At 42.9% G+C, this 26,991-nt stretch overlaps 2 protein-coding genes across 3 annotated transcripts in view; one reads left to right on the forward strand and one right to left on the reverse strand.

Annotated features, from left to right (window-relative positions):
- tbx21 (T-box transcription factor 21) overlaps nt 1–1,388 on the forward strand; it is a 17,699-nt gene extending 16,311 nt beyond the window's left edge. The window contains exons 5-6 of the mRNA XM_036540023.1: nt 134–195; nt 554–1,388. Coding sequence (XP_036395916.1) covers nt 134–195; nt 554–1,352 — 861 coding nt within the window. The 3' untranslated portion in view covers nt 1,353–1,388. The remainder of the gene's footprint in view (nt 1–133; nt 196–553) is intronic.
- A 7,050-nt stretch (nt 1,389–8,438) lies between these two features.
- Nucleotides 8,439–26,120, reverse strand: osbpl7 (oxysterol binding protein-like 7). Of its 2 annotated transcripts, XM_036535127.1 has the most exons (22): nt 26,079–26,120; nt 25,329–25,529; nt 22,336–22,479; nt 22,172–22,225; nt 21,961–22,074; nt 21,101–21,277; nt 19,635–19,782; nt 19,187–19,305; nt 18,900–18,986; nt 17,164–17,314; nt 16,588–16,721; nt 15,963–16,055; nt 15,362–15,548; nt 14,745–15,034; nt 13,683–13,820; nt 13,288–13,351; nt 13,046–13,124; nt 12,812–12,956; nt 12,253–12,403; nt 11,751–11,877; nt 11,231–11,353; nt 8,439–10,378 (listed from the first exon to the last, which is right to left on the reverse strand). In XM_036535127.1, exons 2-22 carry the CDS (start codon nt 25,416–25,418, stop codon nt 10,270–10,272), a joined length of 2,724 nt encoding a protein of 907 aa, XP_036391020.1. In that variant the 5' UTR covers nt 25,419–25,529; nt 26,079–26,120; the 3' UTR covers nt 8,439–10,269. The 2 variants fall into 2 exon arrangements, with proteins under 2 accessions (XP_036391020.1, XP_036391012.1); XM_036535119.1 differs by lacking the exons at nt 25,329–25,529; nt 26,079–26,120 and adding an exon at nt 24,048–24,294.
- Nucleotides 26,121–26,991: the final 871 nt, after the last annotated feature.

The raw sequence follows: 26,991 nt of genomic DNA on the forward strand, positions 1-26,991 counted from the left end.
ATGATCATGAATGATTTGGTAATGTTGCTCGACTTGCTAAAGTGCCATTTCTCTCTCTCTTTTCCCCACATTCTTGTTCTCTTGTTCATACCCTCTCTCCCACCTCCTCTGCTTTCTGCTATTACTTCCACAGATCACTCAGCTGAAAATAGACCACAATCCCTTTGCTAAAGGTTTTCGGGACAATTATGATACGTAAGTAGGCAAAAGGGAAAAAAAATGCTGTCTTGAGGGGCAGAATCCAACTGCAGGTCCTTTACAGATTTTATATATGAGAGCATTTGAACCCGTCATATCGGTGCACGAGCTGCTGCGTTGCTATCGTGGATTCCCTTTCTGTTTGACATCACTGTGAGGACTGTTTACTGTTTCAGCCTTGTCAGAGAATTAACTGCAGCTCCTCAGGATTATCAGAACCAAACTTATCCCCTTGCCAGCTATGTTAGGAGTGATTTAGTGCAGACAGCCTTACGCAGGGGTCAGGGTGTGCTGGGACCTGTTCATTATTTGAAGCTTGAGGTTTTTCATTGGCTGACAGGTCCTCTCTCTGTAGGATGTATGCCCCTCCTGATGCAGACCGGCTCACACCCTCCCCCACTGACGGCCAGCAGCTGGTCCCAGGCGCCTGCTACCCCCAGCCCTACCTGTCCGACCAGTACGTGAGCCCACTGCCTCAAAGCCGCTTCTTTAGCCGGGAACGGATGGGCATGGGCCAGCAACCCAAGGACCCCAGCGGTGGCCCCCATGGCTGCTGGTACCTGCCCAGCCAGCAGGGGCCACCTTCGAGCCGGTTAGACTTCAACTCCTACGACAGTGACTTCTCCAGCAATGCTTTCTACAAGCCTTTCCCCCTGCAGACATCCACGCACCACCCTCTGGGCTATTACCCAGACCACCACTTCGCCTCCGGGAGCGTCTCCGCCACCACTGCCACTCCAGGGGCATGGAGCACAGGCCGCCCCTCCCCGCAGTACCTCAACCATGCCCACCCCCACCCCGCCAAAGCCGGGCCCAGCCTGAGCTGGTTCCGCCCCGTGCCTCCCACCTCGTCATCGTCCTCCTCCTCTTCGGATGCCCGGTTGCATCCGCCAGCCCTTGTGGAGCCACTTGCCCCACCCCCGCCACTGCAGGACAAGCCCAAGGACCCAGGGGAGGACCCCTGGCTGGAGCCGCCCTCCGTCAAGTCTGTGGACTCGGCCGACTCGGGCCTGTATGAGGGGGCAGAGAACAAGCGACGGCGGGTGTCACCCTACGCTTCCAGTACCGAGAGCTCGCCGCCCAACCGCAGCACCGAGACATGTGAGAAGGACAGCAGCAGCGACGCCGGCTACTATGGCTTTTATGCCAACTGAATCCCCACCCCCTCCCACCTCCTGACCCTTCCCCTTCCCTCTCTCCCTCCCCCCTCCCGACCTGTGTGCATGCACTTCAGTCCCTCCCACCCTGCTGGAAGCTGGGCTCGGAAGTGAGATGCAAGGGGTGGACATCACGTGCAGGCCAAACCCAGTAAAGGCCCCTCCATGTACCTTTCTTTTTACTTTTACAGTTTTTCTGTGTTGCATTTCACGTCTCTACAGGGCTTCCGCCTCTGCTGTGAGGACATGTTTCACGTGTTCTGACCGCTAACACAGCAGAACTGAACTCCTCTCTGCCTTCCCATGAGACCTGAACCAAATCTCCTGGGGGGCAGCAAGACATTTTGAGATCATCTGTCTCAGTGAGGAGCATTGGTTCAACCGCACTCAGACGCACAGTTATAGTTTAGCATTTCTAACCTCTCTAGCCTCTCTGGTCAGACTCTGTACACCCACCAGAATCTACCTGGGAGGGGACCGCTGTTTCCGGTGCCTGCCCACAGTCCATGCCTGTAAACCCATCCCCCGCAAGCTTCGGCTGACCCTAACCTCAGCACCATGCCACCCAAGTATCCAAAGGTTACATCGGGGAAAGCGCCTTTGTAATGGAAAAGCTGACTGGTCAAACGATGTCACTTACAAATCATGCCTGGGCCCCTAACACTGGACCTGCAGTGACACACACCATTGTCTTCCAGTGAAGACAGGGATAGCGGAGAGAGATTGGGGAGAAGGTCAGTTGATACCTTGGTTTAGGTGAAAGAGGAACACATGCTCTGAAGTGTCAGCATTCGATTCCTTCAATTCAATACAGCTGCAGATGCAGCCCTGTCTATCTGTCTGTCTGTCTGTTTGTCTGTCTCCCTCACAGAACAACCCTTCAGGCAGTGGAAATCGTGGATGCTTAGGCTCAGGGTGGCTATAGTGAGGCTGAATCTGACCTCACAAGAAAGACCTTGCTTCGGGTTTTTAACATATCCTTCTCCCCGTGCACTTTTCACCAGAGAAATGTGACACGTACAAGTCCGATGAACAAAGCTGGGAAATGCACAGATTGTCTCCCTCAGAACAGCAGATGTCATGCTCTGACTTCAGATACAGCTCTTCCACGCGTTGCATCATCACTGTAAACATGCATTGGGGTAAAGTTTTTGGTGTTAGAGACCAGTGTTACAAATCAATGTGAGCACACCCCCTCAGCCCCACGGACATAGGCCTGTATCCAAAACCTGAATCCACCCAGCACCTGCAAACCAGGAAGGGAACAGTAAAAGCTGCCAGGGAGCTAGCATCAGCAGCTGGGTGCTCTCCTGTGGGGCCTTCCAGCAGTGGGTTTGGTGGAAAGCCTGGTGTCAGGGCATATAATGCAATGCTGCTCTGTCAGCCCCCCCCCCCCCCCCCCCCCCTGCCCTGGAAATGGCCCTAGTCCCAGCAGCACCTGTAGGCAATAGGCTCTGAAACAGGAGACGGGCTGTGTTCTCTTTGTCCTCCCCCGAACTCTGGCCTTTCCAGTGCATGCACACACATGGGAGCACGGGCCTCATTTTTGGGTCTGTCCTCAAAGCAGCTCGCACAGCCTGTTTCCAAGCTTATGAACGCAGAGAGAGGGAGGGGTGGGGAGGAAGGGGAAGCATGTAAATCAACGTGGGGGTGGGGTTGGGGGGGGGGGGGGGGGTTGGTGTTACACTTCAGAAACAAGGTGTTGATTAGGAGGACACAGCCTGCAGAAGATGGGTAGGGCCCCACATCCTCAGGGGAGAGGGAGAGAGAAAGGATGGGAAGAGAAAGAGAGGGAAGGTAAACGCACAGGTGTATGTGCCGCCTTGGGGGGGGGGGGGGGGGGGGCGTGACACTCGGCACAGGCCAAGGTGACAGAGGTGAAGAGTGAAGGCCCCGTCCAGTGAAATCAGGGCTCCTGCCTCCACACATTAATATAACCCTTTGACATCTCAGCGGGCGACAGGCACTCCCTTCTCCTCTCCTGACAGCTGTTCGGCATTGGCGGCGAGCTGCAGAGGTGCCAGGCACCCGTGAGGCTTATGGCACAGTGGTGGCAGCAGGAAGCCAGGAACGTAACTCCACCGAGATTCTGCCCTGACCTCCTATCGGATCAGTATAAAATCAGAGTAATTACTGATTAGGTACCTGTCTGTGTATCTGGAGAGGGAGAAATTAAAGGTGCAGAACTGTATATGCCACACCATTCACTATGTAAAAATTGAAACAAGCATATTATTCAGTCTACAATGATGGAATTGTCAAGATACAGTCAAGCTAGAAACAAATGTAATGAATGGAATAATTTTCATTGGTTCATGCTCCCTGTACACCCACTCAAGTGATTATTTGAAATAGATGCCAATGATCACAGTATGTTAAAAAAAGACCTTAGATGACAGTTAATATATAGCACCACATTGTCTGTGCAGGCATTGCAGGCAGGTTGTTTGAAGGTTTTCTTGTCTGCAGGAAGAAGTAACTAAAGCAGTCATACAGAGGGTGTTGAGGGCCTCCAGCCCATGACCCTGTGATGGTTTTGCATAGATATTATAAAAGGAATTAGTGATACAAACCAGCACAGTGACACAAAGAGCATTCAAAGTTGCCTTGAAATTAGTGGGGTTTTATGCAGAGACAATCAACCAATCAAAAGAGAACATTGGCAAGACCTGCCCACAATGGAAACCTGAGCAACAAAGCAATGGACCAACAGCAGTGGTATCCACTAAATATCCGTAGGATTTATCTTGTCGCTTCAACCCTTCAACCAGGTTTTAATTACCTAATTGGAACCTCATTGAGCACTTCTGTCACCCATTATTGTGGGTGTCAGTTAGCTCCGTGTTGAAAGTAACGACAGAGATAGATTGGCCACCATTGCAAATGGCTGGCAGACCCTGGTAAATCCTAGTGAAGCTCCTCCCCTCAATTTGCAGATTTCAGCACAACGGGGCTCTGTGATAGCAGCACAGACAGAAGGCCAGCAGGGCTCAAATAAAAAGGATGTAAAATAAAGCTGTAAAAATGTTTCTGCAATGCATTCAGGCTTTGTTTAATCAACATTTAAATATTTTTATTGTGTGTGTGCGTGTGTGTGTGTGTGTGCGCGCACGTGCGCATGCGTGTGCGTGTAACAATGTTCAGAAACCCTGATGTGTCATTTTTTTAGGTGAAACTTTTTTTTGAAAAAAGCAAAGGAACTAAGGTTTTTCTGTCTGTATAACACAGTGGGCTCAGGCATCTCTGTTGTTTGTTTTGGACCTTGGCCATCTGAGGCTTTCCATGTGAGGCAGCTCAACTTTACCACTTCCCAAAATGGAAACACAATATGTGATGGGCAATCAAATCAGTGAAGCAATATCAGCTGTCCCACGTGGGCTTCCTCCGAGAGTTTGTAACATCATCTCGGGGTAGCCGCACTGATCAAGCGCTACCTGGGGTATCACACCTCCCCATCCGCCCACCCTCGTGGTCCCAGGCAAGTGTTTTGGTCTACATTTGCTGCAGCTCCGTCAGTGCTGTTCTGAAGTGTGTCTTCCATGGATTTCAGTGGAGGAGAAATAGAGAGCGTTCTGCTTACGCGTGACGGTTGGATGCAGTCTAGTGAAGCAAACCAGTCAGCAAACCAGTCAAGACAGTGTTTTTTTTTGAGTGGCTTGGGTACCAAGTCATTTGAACAATTGGTGCAGAAATAAGTTTTCATTAATTTATCTGTCATCAATATTGAAGGAGATGCAGGGATGCCAAGCGAACGCAATGCGCTGGGGAGGGGTGGGGCTCCTTTGTATGTGTGTGCTGTGTGTTATTGTTTGGCAACAGTGTAATTTGTTAATGTAAGGGTGCCAGCTCTTCCCTCAAATACTTGTAAGTTGAATAAATGAGCAGGCTGAGGTTTGTTGAACATGTCACTCTTTTGAACTTCTGTGAATGCTTCTTCATCAGAGTTTTAAGGTACTATGAAGAACAAAGACAGGACATATATCTTTTAAGCAATATTTGACTGGTGACTAACAATTGAATTCAAACTGCCATTAAACAAGTGCAATTAAAGCTGAGTTCTTTTATTTTGATCTTATTTAGAGCTGCATCAAGTGGTAAACAAGTTTGATTAATATTCAGAAAACATCTATTTAACTTTTTTATATACATTGATGAAAATAATTGAATTTATTTTGTTTTGGAAGAAACATATGTTGTGTGGACTGACAACACATTAACAAGAATGATCTGTTTTACAGAGAAGGCAGGACAGTGGCCAGACCTGCAGCTCTGGCCACACGGGATGCACTGCCCTCTTGTGGACGTTTTCTGTTATACCCTAGTGAGTCTGGGTGAAGTCTTAATTCAGACTTCCTGCACAAATTGAGTTTATGGTGAAAGTGTGCTCTGATAATAAAACTGTGTTCTACGTGTTTTATACCCCAGCCAGACCCAATTCCTTTTGATCCTTAAATACTCTCTGAATGCTCCCTTTGTGATACTGAATACATTTCCACTGGGATCTTTGAGATACATACTAGTAGCAGACTATGTTATTACTACATACTCTCACAAAGATCAAACTGATTGTGAAGCATGTTCAGCTGTGTTCAATGTGAAATGTTTGTACCCAGAATTGTGTAATTCTCCATTCTGTGGATTCAGCCTGTGAAATGATCCAAAACCTTTTTGAAGGTCAGAAGTCAGTATGCATTGCTTCAGGCTTTTTTAAATGCAAGGAAAGATGTTGATGGGGTAGATGGGCAAAGAGTAAAAAAGCCTAAATATGTACATATTCGTGCATTTAAATATTGCGTTTGATTTACTCTACATGTAATAAAGAAAAAGTATGCAGAAAATAATTCAGATGAAAGAAAACCAAATTTATTTATTAAAAGCTGGCTCATGGTGAATTGTATTGATGTTTTTTATTCATAAATAAATATTTGTCTGTGAATGGTCTGGTTGTTTTCTTTTTTTTTAATTCTTTTTTATTTGGTAATGATGTTATAGCCAAGCCATTGCCGTTCCAAATAGGGTGATAGACTAAATCAGCAGCTTTATTAACAAGCAAAGTTTCATAGAGATCTTTAAGAGAACTTTAACCCACTCAAGACTATTTGAAACAGGAACAAGAAATAGTGTTGTGGTTCCACTCTTATACAAATTAAGACAGAAGACCTGAATATTTATCTCTAACATTAAGACTACTGATGGCTACTTCATGGCTTTTGATTTTGAATATCTCACCTGTGGTATAAAATAGCTTCTACAACAAAATACATGAACATCCAACCACCCAGGAACTGTAACCCCTTTGATTAGGCTGAAGTCAAAATTTAGGGCATGCCCATGATCCCAACTGACGCAAAATGAACAAATTATAAGATGACCAACTTGTGAGTAGTGAAACATGTTGAATTCTTTTTTGTTTGGGAGGAGGACTTGTTCAGGTTAATCTGAAGGCCAGTTCCAAAGTTCACCTTAAGCCCTCTGTAAAGTCTCTTACTTTGTGACATGGCATGTTGCTAAGGTGTAATTTATCAATCTTAAAATCATCCTGAATGAATCAATTAAGTTACAATATGTGTGGCATAGTTGCAGATCCATGTCTGAGCCAAAAGTCACCATTCCAGCAAATTAAAACAACAGAAATTCTATTACTATTTACTTAATTTTGGACAGTCTGAAGTGTTTGATTTTACCACCAAAAGGCTGTAGAGAGTAATGCTGCCTGTAACTGATTGCATTGATTTAATTAAAGGCCTGAAGCAGAGTTTAACAGATTCTTGCAGAAACGCAAACAATGAGACCCTGGTGTTGAGTAATCAACTAATCAAAAACTGGGATATCAACATCATCACGGAAATGTAAACCACCCAGCTGGTATGTTAAGTCAGAGACAGGATTCAACATACTTAACAGCTTTTAAAAGGAGCTGCACTGCCTCATGAAAGCTGCCACTAAAACAATCTGACAAGAAGTTATTTTTTATCCAACACAGTCGTATTCCAAGGAAACCCCTCAAGCAGAGGGTTTCAGTCAATAAGAGACCAAACTACAATGAACAAATATGTCCAAAATATCCCACACATGAAAGAGACTTTCCAGATGAATGTTATTAAAATTATTGCTATGTTAAAATGGAGGTAAAATTCACTGCAAATGCAATTCAGAGTCCAGAGTAGCACCTCAAAGGGCAGAAATTATCGTCATCTCTTAGTCAGTGGTTTGTGCAATGGTAGGGGTGGTTTCTATGATGAGAAACCTATGTTCCCTTACTCTTTCTCCCATTCATCAGGCTTTTGCCAGGGCTGGCTCTGAGCCTACTCACCTTGGAGACTGTCAGTCGGAACAGCCCTTAATGCAAGGGGTATATCTTTTCCAACTCCTGAAATGAGCGCTTCGTGGCTTACGGGGGTAACTCTGGAATGCTTCCTGAGAAATGATTAACCTGGGAGGCTTAGCTGGCAGCACACTTTGTGCACAGATGCTCCTGGCCGTGACTGAGCAGACCTCAAACACTCTCTCTCATTCACTCACTCACAAAGTAAAAGGCTCCCCTAAGGAAACTATAGTACCTTTTCTTCATCACTAGACAGCAAACAAACAGTAATATAGGGAGCCTTAAAAGTAGTTGCAGTTTCTGAACCTTGTTCTTGTTTTGGAATTGTGTGGCTCCACAGTGTTGGGACCTATTTTTCTTCAAACCTTTTTATTCATTGTCACAAAGTCCTGATGTGTGACTGCATCTTTGTAATTTTTACAATTTTTATTGTAAGTGGAATGAACTAATGAACTAATCATGACCTCAATACTGAGATCTTGATTTTTGTTATAATTTTCGGAGAAATCATGGAATTCTATAAGCCATCATTTAGCACAAACTAAACAAAAACATTCTCCTTTGAAAGCCTGACTTGTCTCTTGACCTCTAGCACAACAGGCAGTGTTCACATTATGTTTACACTATGCATTTATGCATAGACAAAGAATACGTACAGCACATATGCAGAAGGGTATGTATGGTAGAATAGAGTAAGGTACCATCGGGAGTTTCAATTGTACTGCACATTTATTGAATATAGCACTCTGGTTGACTCATTCGACAAACTAAATTCTCAGCTCCCATCTCTCAGTGAAAATGCCCGATAATAGAGATTTGTAAGATCGGGATGTCTTGAATATGCTTAATGTAGGCAGATTTATTTATGAACTGCAAGAAATACAGCATTGACAAATCAGTAGCACACATCATATTTTTGACCTATCCCAGAAACTGTAACAACAGAGTGGGGCAAAGCACCAATCGTCTAGGTTTTCACATTGCAATGGTGGTACCTGTCCGTTACGGAATGTATTATAATTTACAAGTTTTGTGAAAAGAAACATAAAATAGTTTTGTTGTACACAGACACAAATGGGAAAGAATATGTGTTCCTGTGTATGGCGTGCTGAATGGCTGCTGTATAATTATTGAATGTGTAGAGCGGGGATTTTTCTCTTCATTGTTCATTATGGTTACATTGCGTAAGGTAGCAAGGTTATTGTTAAGGAAAAAGAAGTACTTGAGGACTGGATGTCTTTCAAAATGATGAAATAGTCTTATATATGCATTTGGCTGTAGTTGTCTTCTTTTTGTTTGTTATAGTATTTATTGTGGTTTTTTCTACCTGCACCTGCACTTGCAACTGCACCTGTACCCATTTTGGAAATCGCCATATCGCACTACGGGCATTCCATCACACACATGCTGACTAATAATATTTAGATAAGACTCATGTTAAAACATCTAACATTTATACTGTGTTTTCATCACCATTTTTTATGGCACTGTGAATGTTCACCAAAATCACTGTGCTCTAAACTTCTGCCCTGGATCAGAGGAGGTTGCATACCAAGTCATACTTGTTATATGGTAGCATTAAAAGGCCACACATACGTTCTTAAGTGACTGACTTTTATTGTTATACTCATTTTTATTTACCCTACTGTATACAGCGAGGCATGTAATATTAGCAGTCCATCTCCAGTTATTTTTACTGCTATGTAACTTTGCTTCTCTTTCCCTGTGCTTGCTTGTCTGACATCTATAAAACGCTCCTGCAACTAAACTAAAAGCAAGGCTCTTAAATGTACCAACTAACATAAAAACATGTCATATTCTATATTAAGTATTGAGGGAATTACAGTAGATCTTCAAGGAACACTCCTCAAAGGAGAACAGTGAAAATATTCATGCAATGTCCAGGCTACCGATGTTTTCAGATAAAGAAACGAGAAGAGTTAGGAGGTTCTCTTAAATGCACAAGGGCCATGCTAAAAAAATAATAATTCACCTACACTACACAAGGTAAAATTCATATATTATACGTACATTCAACTCAACCTGTTTTTTTTTCCACCCAAATTCAATTGCCCACTGCAATAATCATACATAAAGACAATTTATGCAGGACAGAGCAAAAGTCCCACACACAAATAGGAGTAAAATACAAGTTGACTAAAAACCCTGGAATGCACATAAAAAAAGTTTCAAAGTAAAAATGTCTTATAAAACAGATCCTAAAAGAGGGGAAAAAAAACACTTTTTTCCTGGATTGGCTATTCACTGTAATGCCTGGAACATTCTCTGCTTTTTTCTTTTAAGATAAAGATTGCTAAAGAAGTACATTTGCCATCACCCCTCCAGCCTGAAGTTCATTCCATTCAGCATCCTCACATGCTCTCATCTTCCTGGTCAGCACCACCCCTGCTCAGTGGGTCACCAAGGGTAGCTCATTAATGCTGGGAGAAAAAGCAGCACAACCCCCATTCATGGTTCTTCTGGTGTGCATGAGTTCTAATTTGAAGATGGGCAACATTTGAAAATAGTCTTTTCTTATTGTACACTTGTCTATTTCCAGTCCTTGGTGGCAAGTCCTGTGTGCACTGTTCACCAAAGATCCAGATTTTTCGTGCTGGCGAATCCTGGGTTCTCACGGATTTTCCAGTAAGTTCCATTTGTCAGCCACACTTCCCTGCCTGCTGCATCCAGGGATTTCCTGCAAATGGAGGTCCTGTTAGTATCTACTTCCTCTGTGTCTGTGGTTGTGGCAGCATCACTGGCCTTAAATGGAGCATCAATCACATACATCTCAACATGCTGCTGCCATATGAGAATGATAAGATCTGCAGGTATTATTTAACACAACTAGCATCATTTAATGGAATATTTTTCTGAAGGAAGCCAAATAATATAATATGAAATAATGGTTTTAGAAGGCTTTTAGAAGGCTTTTTTTCTCTCTAGATAGCCAATTTTTTTCTCTTTGGATAGCCAAATTCAGTTTACCTGGGTTAGAATTCAATTAAAATTTCCAAATGATGGGGGGAGCAGTATACAATGATTCATTAATAAACAGAAATTAAAAATGCAGGGTTCCACCATCATTTTGAAAGTCATTGACAAAGCGGCAAAACACTGTCAACTTAAAGTATGTATGTGGTATGAGAACTTATGTTATATTATTTAAATTAATAACATTAATTCTGGTAAGAAACTGTCTGTGGTCTTATATAGCCTTGGGCTTCAAATAAGAGGTAAATGCCTATAGTCTGCAGCAATATATTTGTGATTGGTTTGTGCTTGAGTAAATCACATGCACATGAATGTTTTTGAAAATGCTGGGATATGTGTTTCCTAAGCACATTTATGATGTTGAAACCTTACTGTTGGAACTTCCTCAGGTTGCCATTTCCTCAGGTTGAACATCTGAAAACAATCCTATGCCAAAGGTGCAATTAAACATCAACTAACCTGATAACCTAATCTGATAGAGGTACGCCTGGTAATCCAGCTCCACTCCGGCTGAGACAGGACACACCAACTCATCACCAACCAAAGTGTCTCTCACCTGAAAAAGCGAGGGATGTGCTCCTCTCCCTTCTTGGCCAGGATCTTCCGCCGCTCCCTTTGCTTTTCCTCGATCTCATCCTTTCGCTTTTCCGCCTCGTCCAACTGCCCTTCCTCCAGCATTCTGAGAGGGTAGTTAGAGTCTGTCAGCCTCCCAGTGCCCCATCACTTGGAGATGGTTCAATACAACCCCGACCAGACAAAATGTACACCACACCAGATGCATCAAAGTCGAAAGACTAGCCTAGACCAGGGGCAGAAGACTCAAGGTCCTCAGGGGACAAACAACTCTTACAGATCATGCTAACTTCAATAACCCCTGGCTGTAGCCTCTTCAAATCCAAGTCTCCCACACCATCCATATATCTATCCCTGAATGGCTTCAGCTGCCCATCATTGAAAGCCAAGGTTTTTTCTATACATGTTTTACACTCGCATGGAAACATCTCACCACACTTTTGGTAAAAGGGAGATATGGCAGCATGCCATTCTCTCCACCTCAACCAGGAAAGATCGCTCACCTCTGGTCAGGACGCAGGCGGGTGTCAGTGGGGGGGAGAAGGGGTTTCAGCTCAGGAGTTAGCTCATTCAGCTCCATGGCAAAACTAGACAAGCCGTAGTACTTGATGTAGTCTTTGGGTTGGGGATCTGCAGGAGGGCAGCCATGAAAAAAAACAGAGCCTGGATCATGGAACCACCCACAGTATTGTCTAGCTGGTAAGGTGGCATTCTGTCTTCTGCAGTGACCAAGAGCCAAAAGCCTTTATTGAACTGATGTAATGTTTTCATCTGGCCTTGGTTCTCCATTGAATTTGGACTGACCTGAGATACATCTCTCAGCTACAGCTGTGCTTAGCCACTTGTTGAACTATTCTTCTGTGAAATTGATGCAGACAGGTTGAGGTGTGATCACAGCATGAAAGAGGACCTGTGGTTTGGTTGCAGCCATGTCACCCAAACAGACTCTCCATGGCAATCAAACAGTGAGATATTGGGAAAAGGTGGAGCTGGACTGATACTCACTCGGCTTCCAGAGGCACTGGGGTTTGGGCAATGTGTCGCAGAAGATGCCCTCATGCCACAGACCCCCGAATCGGTGGACCGCATTGCCAGCCTGATCAAGAACCACCCCTTGCACCTCATTCAGGTGAGAGTCTGAGCTCCAGTAACGGGACTGAGGTGAACAGAGAGTGAGAGAAGAAAACATTGACACTCTAATCTTTCAAAGATACTATACTATGATTTAAGACAAAAGAATATTAGGTATTGCTGGTCACAGTGGATTGGCATAGATGAGAGTGAGAGCCCATAACTCATACGAATGTCCATTTTATAAGCAGGCAACCTTGTGGGGAGAGTATATCTATCTATGTAATGCAGCCTGTCTATATTTGTTGTCTGATTCAGGATTTCTACTAGTTCAAAATGTGTTGAACACACCGTTTAATACACACAAACTAGGCAAGGCTGCTGATAGGATTCACACCCATATCCCTCTGCTGGAGAATCATCTGCTTTCATCGCTACTTCAGGTCACAGATGACCTGTTTGGACTTTTCACAGAGAGACAAATGGAGCTCACCTTGACAAAGGTGATCTTGCAGGTGCAGACAGTGCTGTTGAGATTACGGATGATGACCTCGCCATAGTGCTCCAGGTAGCGCTGTTGGCTCAGGACATTGTGGATGCAAGTGACTACCTTGTTCCACTCATAGTGATCATTGAACCTGCAGGTTAGCAGCGGGAGGTGGTTAGAATGAGTAGCCATTGAACGCTGACCCCAGTCCAGAACAGCATCAAGTCTGGGAACACTCACCTGGGAAGGGTGACGTTCACCATCCCTGTTGGCATGATCTCCAAAGATTTTCCCCAGAATTTGTTCTTCCACCGCTGGTCTACGTAGACCAGGCAATTAAAATGTTACAAATTGTACACATGTATGTATGTGTATTATTGCACATATATAGACATAACCATAGACCACAGACACTATTTAGAGCTGTGCATATGTATAAACAGATATGACATGGAAGACAGAAATGAGACATTAAAACCTACCTTGCCAGAATGAGAAGTTCTCTGCATCAGCATGGCAGGCAGATATGGGGGGGTGGTGGCACACCTTCAGACAGGACACAAACAGTAGCTTTAAACTGAGAAACAAGCCACATTTACAGCCAGCCACAGGCCAAAAAGCCATGCCAAATACCAAAAAACACATTTTAAATCTGCATATTATAGGTTATGAGGAGCACTGTACTTTGCATCAGAATTGGGGAAATAATACAAACATGTTTTCTGGACAGACTGTTCCATTCAAAATAAGAAATCAAATATGAATGTTAGTGATTGAGACTGGCCAGGTTGATAGATAATGAGACTCCGTAGACATGGACCCAAGTAAAACCCAAAACCAGTCACCACATCGGTGACAAATGAGCACCAGTCCTGACCTGCTCACTGATGTAACGGAAGCCCCTGTCCTCTCGCACGCACTCATAGGTCTCTCCCAGGACGGGGTTAAAGGGCTTGTATCTGTTTCGAAAGCGAGCTGTGGCATAGCCTGAGATGGCAAAGGCAGCAATGTACACCTGAACAGGGAGGGAGACAGACAGCCATTAGCGTCCTCTGCTTCATCCCTTCACTATGCGTAGAACATCACAGTATGAATACCATTCAGGTGACAGCAAGGATTCACTACATATCAATATCCTTCATTTAATATTCTGAACACAAGGCATTTAGAAATACAGTAACACAAATAAAGCTACAGCAGGATGTGATTTCCTTTGGTGAACACGTTACAGTAAATTGTAATAGCAGTTTAAATCTCACAGATCAATGTGACACCGGGGCAAATTCTGTAGCTGAATCTGATGAGGTTGTTAATCATTTTCACTGCTGTGTCTAGAAAACTTCAGAACAGAACGTGGTAAGTGTGCTATGAATAACTGTCTGACAGTAATCACTGAAAAATGAGCTTGAGTAGTATTCTCCCAACCGTCTTAATAAGTACAGCAGATTTTAACTAGTATGGAAGAGGACCATGTTCTCAGCAGTCAAACAGGAGAGGAAGGAGTGCCCAGTGACCATGAAGTACTGTATCATCAAAGTCAGTGTCCGACTTGCACTTTCAACAGAAAGAGATTTGTGCTTGATCCTCCAATTACCGATTCCAGTTACATAATCAACTGCCTCTATGCCATCAAACTGAAGAAAATGTCATTTTTCTCCATTAGGCCCACTGGTCCCTTTAAAAAACTGACAAGCAAAGAGAGTGAGGCTTTGTGTTTCTCATTTAAAAAGCGCAAATCTGTTTAAAATAAGCAAACACCTATTTAATAGGAGCGCACACCTGCTCCCTTCAATTTTGATGCCAGGTTCCATTTTCAGTCACACAGTGGCACATCTGTTGTTTCTGCAGCCTTATAAGCCTACAGCAAACAAGCCCTGCCTTGCAGAAATAGACACTGATTCACTGATTGCAAAGGAGGTGTGTGGAGGGGAGGAGTTACCATCCTCTCATAGGGGTCTTCAGTGTGGCTGGCCGTGTCCAGCAGGTCAGAATACTCCAGTTCCTCACACAACCTCTGCAACAGGCTGACCGGCTCATTGAGCGGTATTGGCATAGAAACTCGCGACAGGTCCTTCCCGATGTTGTTGTAGAGGATGGTCATGAGGCCAATGTGGCTGTTGTTGGGGCAGGGGGCAGGCAGGGTAGTCCGGCGGCCAGTGTCCTTGCGGATGGCACTGGGCATATCTGGTGATGTAGAGATGCTCTTGCGGTACTTAAGAGTGGCCGTTTCTGCAATCAAAAACAACGAGTGGTTAATAAATGAGGATATGGGTTTTTATTCAAAAAAGGGTTTTTAATATACACTTGTCTTGAATCCACTAAGTCCCATTAGAGAATGATGCATGGCAAAGGATCTGGAAATATTTTATCAAAAATATGCAAAATTTAAATGGTCTTGATAAGGCACAGACAAAAAAGTAAGCACCAGAGAGATGATCTGAGTATTCCATGAAAGAAATGGTTGTGAACCATTGGTGATTTTTGATGTGGAAAAAAAAACACAATACAGCACTCAGAAAACAGACAGAGCAGAACAGACAGGAAACAAAGACCCACCGTGGCCCTCCTCAGGCTCAGAGTTGCTGGTGGTGATGTCACTCAGTCCTGACTCGTCACCTGACGCCTCGTTCTCGGAGGAGCTCCCGCAGAGGATGTGGTCGCAGGCGTCAAAGTACTCCGCCGTCGAGTCGGCCACCGAGGGTGCGTGGCGAGATGAGCGGCGGCTAGATACGGAGCGGGCTGGCTGCAGAGGCCAAGACAGAAGGAGCATGTGAGTGAGAGTGTGACGCATGTGAGCAAGACAGCGAAACAGTGCGAGAAGGAAAGAAAGCTGTCATTACTGTTTTGTCATAATACCTCTATATTACAAAGGTTTACTTTAGACAACCATCTTCATCAATTGCTTTTGCACCGCAATTTCACCTTATGCCTATTAAGCACCTTGAAACTGTAGAAGATTCAAATGAAGTTTCAGGCTGATCTGACAGACCAACAGAAACAGAGTGAGACACCGAGAAAGCAAAGAAGGTGAGAAACAAATGTTCAGAAAAAAAAACACCATGATGAGAGTAATGAGCAAGCAGAGGCTTCTTTTGCTGTTGAGGTGCTGACGCTGAGAATGACGAGCGATGGGAGGAGAATGATATTAGTCACACACCTGCTCCGCGCGCACAGTGCAGAAGGATTCCTCCGAGGAGTCAGAGGACACTGACAGGGAGTGGATTTTGGTCAGGTGGGACTGCAGCTTCAACTGGACTCACACACATACACATACATACATACATACAGGGATACTAGTTAGGGCTCAGTCAGGTAAAGCTTTCTAGGAGATTTAGATGAGGTTCCAGCTGAATAAATTGCACTGATAGTGGGGGGTGGAGGTTAGTGTCTACATCTCAGAGCCAACACAGAACACTCATTCAATCACACAAGTGCCGCAGCTGAAATTCCCTAAAGTTCAGCTAAATCTGTATAACATTGCCATGAACACAAAGGGTTTCTGGCTGTGTTCCTTTCATTCTGGGAACTGCTTTATTGATTTTTCCCAGAGTGATAGAAGTGTAGGTTGCCATGCGCCACCCATTGTGAGGGGCACTGGCTTGACTGCCCCAACTGATTCACACAATTTTCACTTTTAGAAACGATAAGTTGGCTCCCCGTTGTGGATGTTTCTCTTTTCCCCAGCGCAATTTAGAATAGCCAGTGTTTTACCATTATGAGACACTCTAAGAGATTCATAACAGTACCGTTGCATGCAGAATGCCCATCATCCCCCGCCTCACCTCAGAAAGAGTGGTGCACAGGGTGGCCAGCTGTTGGGACGTGGACTGATGGAGTTCAGGGCCGTTCCAGGCCACTTGTAGCCTCTGCCTTTCTTGGACCAGGGCTTCATGTACTGTCTTCAAAGAGGCATGAACTGTAGGGAGCGGGAGAGTGTGTAAGAGAGAGAAGTGCCACATGCAAGGGATTCATCTCTCCTGTCCTTGACACAGGTACATGTAGCTCATACCCATCTAGTTTACCATTCCATCCACTAGGTTTTGTTGCAATTCAACCAAAATATTGATCAGTTAAGGGGTGTCATGGAAACCTGTGACAATACAATAAATTATAACCCATACAAGGCTGTTTTTTTTCCAATTCATCAAACTTTGTGATTAAGACCAAACTAATTGTTACATGTGGAGAGTGTCATGAAAACAGTCGGAATAACTGCTTACTTTCCTTTTACATTTACAAAGAGCCTCAGAATTAGAGAGTCTCAAGCAGATTGGAAACACAGCTTAAAAAAAAACATCCAGGACCAGAAAATGTTGCTGGATGCCACAGTGGCGTTTGTGTCAGCTTGTGTCTCTTACCCCTCTGGGACATGGTGCAGATGTCCTGCTGGATCTTTTTGCCCTCTGGAGATGTGGCACTGGGAGGAGACAGCTGGGAGTACACATAGTCAGGGATGGAAGGGACCGAAGTGCCCAGGTGGGAGGAGCTACTGAGGTGACTGGATGACAGCTGTGGGGTGACAGACCATGAGGAGGAATGCCAGAGTGGCCCTTTTGTCATGTGTGAGGAAATGTCATTTCAGAGAAAAGATGACAGCTAGAATTTGGCCCAATGACTATTGTGTAAAAAAAATATGTAATGTAGACATTATGCAACCTGCGGCTGCAGTGTGGTATCAGGCCAAAGCAAATTTATATACTGTACATCTGCAGCAGTAGTAGAGTGTGACTAAACATTGCTTGGTACAAACTTCATTCAGGGTGTCATAAAAGTCACTTTTCTTCTTGAGCAACGGTTAAGAAAAATAAAAAGTTAAAATTAAATCATTATTGGAGAGCAAATAATCTTCTGATAAAAGTGTATAAACATGATACCAAGTGTGATACAAGGTAAGAGAAATGTAAAACTTGATACAAAGATGAAAATCAAAATTAGTAAATTAATAAATTGGCCAGAGTCAAATTTCCTTAAAAATGTTATACCATATTTTATCAACAAGGTAATTGCATTCATCAGATTTTTCTTAAATATCAGATGCACAAAAGACATTTCCCACACCACTCACTACATTTTGAATATCAGCTGTAAAATGTTAAATTGGTAAATCAGGTCTAGTATTTCAGTGTCCAAACATATCAATGCTAAAATGCTAATTTGAGAATGAGCATCATAATGAGAATAATTTTCACTACTGTGTGGTTGATGCTTGAGTGGGGTCTGCATGTGTTGCTAAGGACGTTAAGGATGTTTTATGTGAAGCAATGGTCCTGTTCATTTTTATTTGAATTTGAGATAGATGCTGATGTCACAGACAGCAGGATTCTGGGATCAGCTTGTTTTGATATGTAGTTCTCAGTCGTCTGCTGTAAAACCAGTGGAGTCAATTCAGTTGATGGCACCCACCCTCTGCCCCACAGTAACTCTCTCAACTGGTGTTTATTTCACTACCAAACTGTTCAAGTTGTCCCTGATCAATTTAGGGTTAAGTAAACCCTTGTGTTCTCCAAAGAAAAATACAGGATAAATTTCTGAATCATTGCTCGTTATTCCACTTGCTGCCTACAGAATCTCATATTGACTCACCGATTTAGTGATCCCGCGAAAAGGCTTTAAGTGGAAAAAGGAATTTTAAAGGTTACTTTGGAGTTACAGCTGCTGATATTCAAAACTAGGACACTCGTTGATGTAGATTTTTCTTCCCATACAAAAAAATAATATATTGAGAATATATTTTAGAGAATATATTTTTAGCTCAGCAATTATATTGAAAATATGTAAATTATTGCCATTCTGGTATACTGTCATATATTATTGCTTTACATACATATATTTTAAATGTATTCTCAATATATTCTTGGGTATGACATATTTCTCAGGATTACAACAAATTTCATTTTTGTATGGGTTATATTTATGCAATGTTATAATAAGCTTGAAACATATTACAATGTTTCTGAACTACGGTGCAAGGCCAGAGATATGGACTCTGACCAAGGAGCCAGCACCACCTGAGAAATCCCAGTGCAGAAATTACAAACGCTCCCGTGCAGTATAGGAAATGAGGACACAGAGAGCAGTTACAGGTCATTCTCACCATTCCAAGAGCCTCAACCCTGGACAGGGTGCGAGAGTGTCCCCATATCTTGTTGGATTTCTTCTTGGGCTTCTCCAGGGTGAGATTCTGTAAGCAAGACATATCATCAAAATCTTTGGCTTGTGATTGGTGCAGATAACACAGTCTGTAATGTCATTGGAACAAAAGCAGGGCATTGTGGTCTCAGTCAGGCCTTCACCTTAAGGATGGAGGTGTTGTGTGTTGTCTGTCAGCCATTACTACAGTTTCTTCCTGGAGTGTCTTTACACAGGTAACATGCATCTCACCTGCATGCTAATGATGCGTTGGAGCTCCCCGTTATTGAAAGACTGGCCGCCCTCCAGCGCCTGGAGCCTCTGCACCAGCCGGTTCAACTCAGCCAGGTCACTCTGGCAGCGGTTCAGCTCTGCGGAGAAAGGGTTTATGCTCACGGTGGAGGAGAGGGCACTTCCACTGATCAGTATAGAGCTCATTAGTGTAACCTCTCTGGCTTGGTGTTTGCATTGTCCGTTGCCACTGATTATTCTGTATATTTTCTACTTTGCAGTGCTTTGGCATACCAACAGTAAATCTCGCAATGTATTTGGCAGTGTAAAAAGATGTACAGATCCCACTAAGGGGTCAATAGATTCAGATGGCATACACTACTTACAGACCTGTGGTCCATGTTACAGCCACTTTATAGCACCGTTGTGTATGCAGCACTTGCTTTGATGGATTAGTGAGGAGTTCTACCTTGGAAGCAGCAGTCGACATCCTGAGTCTGCTGCAGCCAGGCAGACACCTTGCTATTCACGCCCCGGCTTGCAGCAGGCAGCTCCTCCAGTGGGGGCACAGCTTCATTCAGTGTAGATGCATTGCTCTGGTAGTGTGGGTAGGAAGGCTACAGCACAGGTGCAGAGAAACAGGGATGTGAAAGCACTCCTGGAGTCAGTCCCTTGATTCCCCTACAGAGGGCCCCATTATACCCCATTCCCACTTGCAAATGTTACATGGAACAGTACGTTAGGAGGCAGCAGATAGGTGTAAGTTTAAATGCAAAATAATTTTCATGGGTTTCTTGCCAGGCTCTGTCAGCTTCACTCATGATTTCTGGAATAGGTCACCTCTTCTGATTCCTACTGTTCGCTTGAGAGGCAAGGTTGGACCTACAAAGGAGTGATTCTTTTGCTGGGTGCCCCATAATTTGGTAACTTCTTTGTTGTGGCACAATTCACTACATAATGCTGAGCACCTCATGTTCTGATAAACCCCTGAATGAGCTGTCCTTGTGTTATACCCTATCACACCCTTATAGGAGTTAGCTGTATAAAATATAATACTACATCTGCCTGTATAGTAAGAATACCGATCATCCCTTTGTTATGCAAGTCCATAACAAGTTTTCAAAATTAGCCACAAGGTGTAAGGTGTGCAGATTCATACTGAACTGTTAGATTAGAACTTGCTATGAACCTGAATGCTATACTGCTGTCCAATGAGTGGATTTAGTGTCTTGAAAAGTGGATTTAATATTTTCAGTATCTATAATAGGACTCACAGTCCTGTTCCAATGATATTTTGTCATTTCCCTGCTATTTTTGTTATTACTGAATATCTCACATTTTTCCCTTTTATGGTTTCCATTGTTGCTGCAATGGTACATAGCTAAGAACCAGGAGAACAAGTCAGACTTGGCTTGCATCTCCCAGGTGAGTCCATGTATTCTACTGAACCCCTAAAATATCTATCTATCTGTGGACATTACAATAAGAACAGAGATGATCTCCTACATGTTTTGAATGTGTAATGTTACTGTGTGTCAGTAGAGTCAGGCATATAATACCTACTGAAATATCCATGATAGCCATTGAGCTATTACCAACAATTCAACATAGCCACCGAAAGAATAACTACCAAGCTATCAGCATTAGTCATAAAGTTAAAATAAGCCACCAAACAACTAACATAGCCATCAGCTAGCCACAAATTTACAAAAAAAATCAGGTTTTAACAGAGTACATCTCATACATAGACATAGAATTAATTTCTACATGCTGAATCACATAAATTTTATAGCTGTAAAATTCCATGAGAGGGAATGCTCATTTTCTAACATGTGCTAGCTTTATTGTCACACAATGTGAATGCTAGACAAGCTGTAACACGTTCTTCATCATGAGATGGCCAGGCTGTGTTTTGTTGCTCAGTGAATGACTCACCATGTCTGACATGCCCCCATTCTGCTGCATGAGGTTGGCCACAGAGGGCAGCACATTGCCTCCTTGCGACAGAGCCTGCAGAAATCCATTGTGGACATGCACAGCCTCATTCTTCTTGAACACACGGTGGGCACTCAGCTTGGTCACCCAGATATAAAACAGCTCATGGTTCTTTGCCTAGGAGTGGGGAGTGGTATATATCAGTGCTTTCTTGAACATTTTTGACACAGTCTGTGCATAGTTTAGCACCAGTTTGTGGTGTAGACCAGAACATGTACACTAAAACATTAAAGAGAACTTTTGCATATCCTTGTTTTTTTTTTAATTCAAGTTCACAACATTATACTTCACATAAGACATTGGTTCACGTCTTTTTCCCTGAACACATTTATGACTCTTATAATGTGTCCTACAATGAATGCTCACACTCAGCATGTGATTAGAAATGTATCATAAATAAAGCTTTTCTGAGCATTTAATGAATAATCCCATAAATTATTACTTCTTGGCTGATCAAAAACTGCTCATACTCTTTAATTCAAAATGACCATCTCCTAGTTCTCTGTGCACTTTATTGTACATCATATCTGGACAAACGTTGACACCGTTCCTCCTGTTGCAATGTAATAAAGCTCATCAACTTTTATTTCCTTTTATTTTATTTTACCACTGATGGACACAGTAATTCATTTCAACTGCTACTCTGCCTCAACTTTTTCACAACCAATTTCAGGTTGTGTATATGACAAAGAAATGCATGAATATTCTGGTTTCCTCTACTGGTGGATTCTAGGAGCCCTTTTGGGCAAAAGACATTTCATTTCAATAGCCGTCTATCACAGAGCAGAAAGGCTGAGTACCTTCATGTGATACAGACTGTCCCCTGCATCAAGGTCAATGCGTTTTGATTTCTTGTTGATGGACATGACCGCCAGACTGACATCCAGTGAACCATGTAGTTTCCCTTTCGCAATCTGGAAAAGAGAAATTGAAAGTAAAATGTCTGTCTTAATGCTAAACTGGACTTCTAAACCCATCATACTGATGATGACACAGGGCGTGAGAACTTACATCCTGCTGAGTTTTGGAGTACTTGAGGACCCCCTTGTCCAACACAAAGTACCTCTGTAGAAAGACCATTGATATTCAGTCTGTAGTCAGTCTATTTCATATTATCAAAGCTTGTTGGTTGCAAGCTTAATGCATGAGCACGGCCTTCCCAGAATGCCCCTCACCTTGTGCCAGCCTTTAAGGGGCCACTTCCTCTTCTTCATCAGGTACCCCTCACAGATGCCTGGCATGGTCATGTCTTGGAGCATCTCCCCACCAGCGCACATCTCCATGTGCATGTCATCCATCACTTCCCAGTCCTTGATGTTCTGGAGATGAGACCACAGTCACCACTATGAACAGGTTATAATAATAGTTCTGGAACCATGGGGCAACTGACTGTCCATTCCCAATGGGGTCAGTCCTCTCAGACACAATCTCTGTCTGAACTGGTCCCTTAGTGATGGAATGAACTTCCCATGGGGGAAGACTGAAGAACCACCTCTTCGGACTGCATCTCAGTTCCACCTCAATCCCTAAACTCCTAACACCGGCTGCTTATATTTCTTGCTGTTTATTTTGTGTGTAGTATTGGGATGTGTTTTGGATTCTGTGATCTAGTGGCTGTGAAGTATGGTAGAATACAGTAGTATACTTGGCTTCCTTTGCCTAGTCAGGTTGCACAAGTTAAGTTGTGGTAGGGCTTGAACAGCATTATGCTCACACTCACTGGTTTGGGAGTGTTGCTCGCCTCATCTGACACTGTTGCTGATTCAACCTGAATGAATACACTTCTGTTCTTTTGTGCTGGAAGTTGGAAGCTGGATAAAAGCATCTGCTAAATGCATACAATGTCATGTAATATAATCAACCAGCATCTAGATGTAGTCTAACCCAATTCATTGAGCTTGGATCAGTTTGCACTATATTTAGACAGTGTCCCTGCAGATCCACACTAGATCACCCTGGGTTCTTGCAGCTAGAGGTCTTACAACAGCTGAAGGGAATTTTAAAGAAAGATTCAGGCTTTTGCAAAGCCCATGCAACCATTTACTTCTTCAGTGATAACCTTAAAAGTGTGGCTGCCTTATGCACAGCACTGGTTCAAATTGCATCATGGTTCCACCCCGATGACCATATCACGTGACAGTGTCAAGGGAAGCTACCCTCCCTGCAGTTCTAGACACTAACAGTCCTTATGTCTTAAACAGTAACTTGTAAAGTGTTGACTTTTTCATCAAATTAACCAGCTGATAGGCCTCTACATCAACTGTTCCTCCACTAAATCATGCAACAGGATTACAAAGTGACTATCAAAAAGCTGGTCACAAAGCAAAAGCATACCAAGCAAACCACAGCTGAGGGGGTTGTTTTAGAGGTTTAGTGAACTTTTCATTGATGCTCGAGTCACCCACATTTGACAAGTAAATTCGTGTTCACAAGTAATTTGTAAATTGCTTTTTTAAAGTGGAACTGGATGTTTGGGGTTAAAATGGGCAGAGGTATATCTCAGACGATCCCTAAACTGGTCAAACATGTCTGATAATAGCAGCATGAGAATGATGCTGTCACCAATGTAACAATTAACCCTCAAGGTACCAGATATAAGAAATTAACTGGTGAAGTACACAAAACAATGACATTTTCATGCAGCCATCTATCCAGTGTCCTTTCAGGAAGCCACTGTCTGATTGCCAACTGCACCAAAATATGCAAACTACTGAGGAAAAACTTGTCAGGTGAATTCAATTCACAAGGAAGTAAATAAATTAGTTCTGGCTAAGCTTTATCAGACAAACCATCACTTTAATTAGACATTGTAAAGATCTTAGCTGTTCTAATGTTACAGTACGTTAGTTAAATTAATTAAAATGTCAAAACAAAACTATTTGCTTACCATTTTATGGTCCGCCATTCTTTTAGTCATACATATCCACAAAATATGTTCTTATTTTTCAAAAATACTCCTTGTGGGTATCTCTAGTATCCTCCGATTGACAGTGATAATACAAAGTCGACGATGGATGTAGAATGTCTTTCAAAGTCTGTTCATGTCTGCACCACTTGAATTGGGGAATTAAATTCGCACAGAAACACCCAAACCCTGAGATGAGCTGTCACACACTGGGAACAATGAAACACTCCAGGTGGTAACAAAAGAATGCAGCGGGAGAGCTGGCACTGTGCTCTCTTATACTGTAATTTTCCTGGATTTGACAGACAAATCTGGTGATCTGGAGTAGTGCTGCAGCAGGTGCGTGTCGATACATGTTGATGTCATGGTTTCATTAGAACGTAAGATAGGGAAAATAGGACATGTTGCACAACTCCTGGAACGGTTTAACTGTACCCTCTAGAAAAACCTGTACATCCACCCAGGAAATCCTCACTCATTCATGACTGACTTTCCCTCATTTATATTTGCAGATAGGAGATATAGCATATGAGGAGATATAGTATAAGATTGTCAGAATGATCAAGAAATATACACAAAAGTGTTATTTAACAGCATGATATCCAAATCATAGGGTGTTAAGTTGCTGAATAGGAAAAGGAGAAAATGAAACTGTTTTGAAACACATAGTTGAACCCCCTTGTTTTCACTCACATTTTCCCCTTTAAATATTTCATACAGCAGATGCATGAAATTCGTATTCAGGCATCAGTGTATAAATACCTTTGATGTCAGAAAAATTAAATTCACTGCAAGTATTTTTTCAGGCATAGAAGTCACTCAAGTCCAAATATAGCATTACAACATTTTAAGAGCTTTTTGAACCAATATTCCAGAATTTTATTCACGTTTTTCTTCTCCTTAAATACATACCGAACAAGATTTTGATTTGTTTAGCCATAAACAGAAGATCACTGTACCCTTTTTAAGAACCTCCATGGGTTTCCTTTAAGGCACTAGAACTCAGTCATGATCAGCTGCAACTTGTTGCAGCAGCAGGTGTTTTAACCATAACTCAAAAAAGAGCACACATTATGCCACTGCTCAATTCATGACATTAGTTGTCGGTGAGTGCTAGAATTAATTGTAAGATTATTTTACTTGTTTTTAAAACATTTTAATGGCTCAGCATCAGAACGGTTGAGCAGAATGAATGGCTAAGTGTGGGAACAGTGGACTGTATCTGTATCGGACGGTGGTGACCAAAATGTGGGCAGGGCTTACCTGGCGGGAGTGCCGGGAGGAGGCGGTGCTGCTGCTCCGTGAATGGGTGGGCTTATTCCACCCCGAAGGTGTCTTCTCCATGCCACTCATCACTGATTGGCTGCTAGCTGGCCTGGAGCCATGGAAATCCAGTGTACGTTCAGATCTGGCCAAACCAACACCTCCAGCAGAGGCTCCCTCTCCTTTGTGGAGTGTCCAGCTCTGAAGAGGAAGAGAGATTGCCGAATGGATATGAGCCAACAGTCTCAAAAGCATGATGCACACACATCAGAAGTCCATGTTAATGATTTCCAGGGCCCTGCTTATAGCAGTTCCAAACCACACTGGTCAATCATAGAGTTATATGGGCTTTTTAGTTGTATGCACAACTTTATTTATGGACTTCTTGTAATGGTTAAACGTGAGCACAAATTGCAACTCAGATCGAAATGTCTTGCAAGGCAGGCTATGTAATGTTTTATGTATAAATTAAACATGGAGACTCAGCCAGAACACAACTGAACCCTGGTGTGGTAAACTGTTGAGGGATTATGTTGATCAGACTGAGTGAACACAACCTGAGTGAACATACCACCATATTCAACATTCTGTGAAACTGAAAATATGGTGTCACTCATATTTTTATAACTGTGAAACACGATGTGTATAACTCTTAAAACATTAACCAAAGCAATGCCAAAAATGTCATGGTATCCACTATTGAAGAAAATAGGCTTGTCCTAAAAGGACAGAACATTCTTTAATCCATACCTGACTGCAAACAGCAGTTTCTATCTTCCATTCACATGCGGGTCAATAACTGTCTGGGAGAGGAGAGAGGAGATTTGAGTTATCGTTGCTTTTTTACAGTTTCAAACCTTGGGCATAGCTAAGGATGTCATTCTTATTATCATAACAAACTGGAAGAAAAATGCAAAATGAGCTTAATCTTACACAAAACAAATGTCTTAACACACCTACAGTATCTGGAGTTAGCAGCACAGTAATAAAGGCCATGTCTGACATGTATCATGTCAAGTTAATTCTTGGTTTAAAGTGTTTTCACTAAGAAGTAATCACATCTTTACCTTACTATTGTCATTTTCAGGTAACATAGCATCACTGTATTCAGTATACCTCCTGACACACCTAATCACAAAAAAGTCTGCCATTTCCAACTGTATTGACTTTTTCATAGCCATGCAGCCTTTCTACACCCAGAACCACTCCCCATGATTCACAACGTGCATATTACCCTTCAACAAAGAAAAGACCCATTGACTAATGTGCATAGTACATAGCTCACTTCAGATTTATATAAAAAGTTTGTTGTTGTTTTGTCATTCACCATAGCCGTTCTAATCTAATGTTCTAATCACCAGGTCTGACCAGTTGTCTCCTTATATCCTACTAAATATGTCTACATATTTTTTATTATGTTTTTTAAGATATGACATTTTGTGCCACAGTCCACCAGGAGGCAAAGCCAACGCATTCTGCCAGTGTGGGCTCCAGGTCACTGTCAACAAATAACACAGGAGTTTTGAACCCAGGCTACAGGTGCTTGAAACAAACACCTTTACTATCTGAGCCACTTGGGAGCACCACACAATATTGTTTTTAAAAACATTGGCTTTCATTACATATTCTTGAAATAGATATACTGTGCAAGCCATAACAAAAC

Source organism: Megalops cyprinoides, chromosome 1 (assembly GCF_013368585.1).
Source record: "Megalops cyprinoides isolate fMegCyp1 chromosome 1, fMegCyp1.pri, whole genome shotgun sequence".
NCBI lineage: Eukaryota > Metazoa > Chordata > Actinopteri > Elopiformes > Megalopidae > Megalops > Megalops cyprinoides.

Excerpts from the sequence above, each read along its gene's own strand:
- osbpl7 (XM_036535127.1), bottom strand. The coding sequence starts at position 25,418 with ATGAGTGGCATGGAGAAGACACCTTCGGGGTGGAATAAGCCCACCCAT. Across the intron at positions 16,056-16,587 it reads TGTGCACCACTCTTTCTGAG|TTGAAGCTGCAGTCCCACCT; the intron begins GTGAGGCGGGGG and ends GTGTGAGTCCAG. Across the intron at positions 11,878-12,252 it reads CCAGTGCCTCTGGAAGCCGA|ATCCCCAACCCAAAGACTAC; the intron begins GTGAGTATCAGT and ends GCCCTCCTGCAG.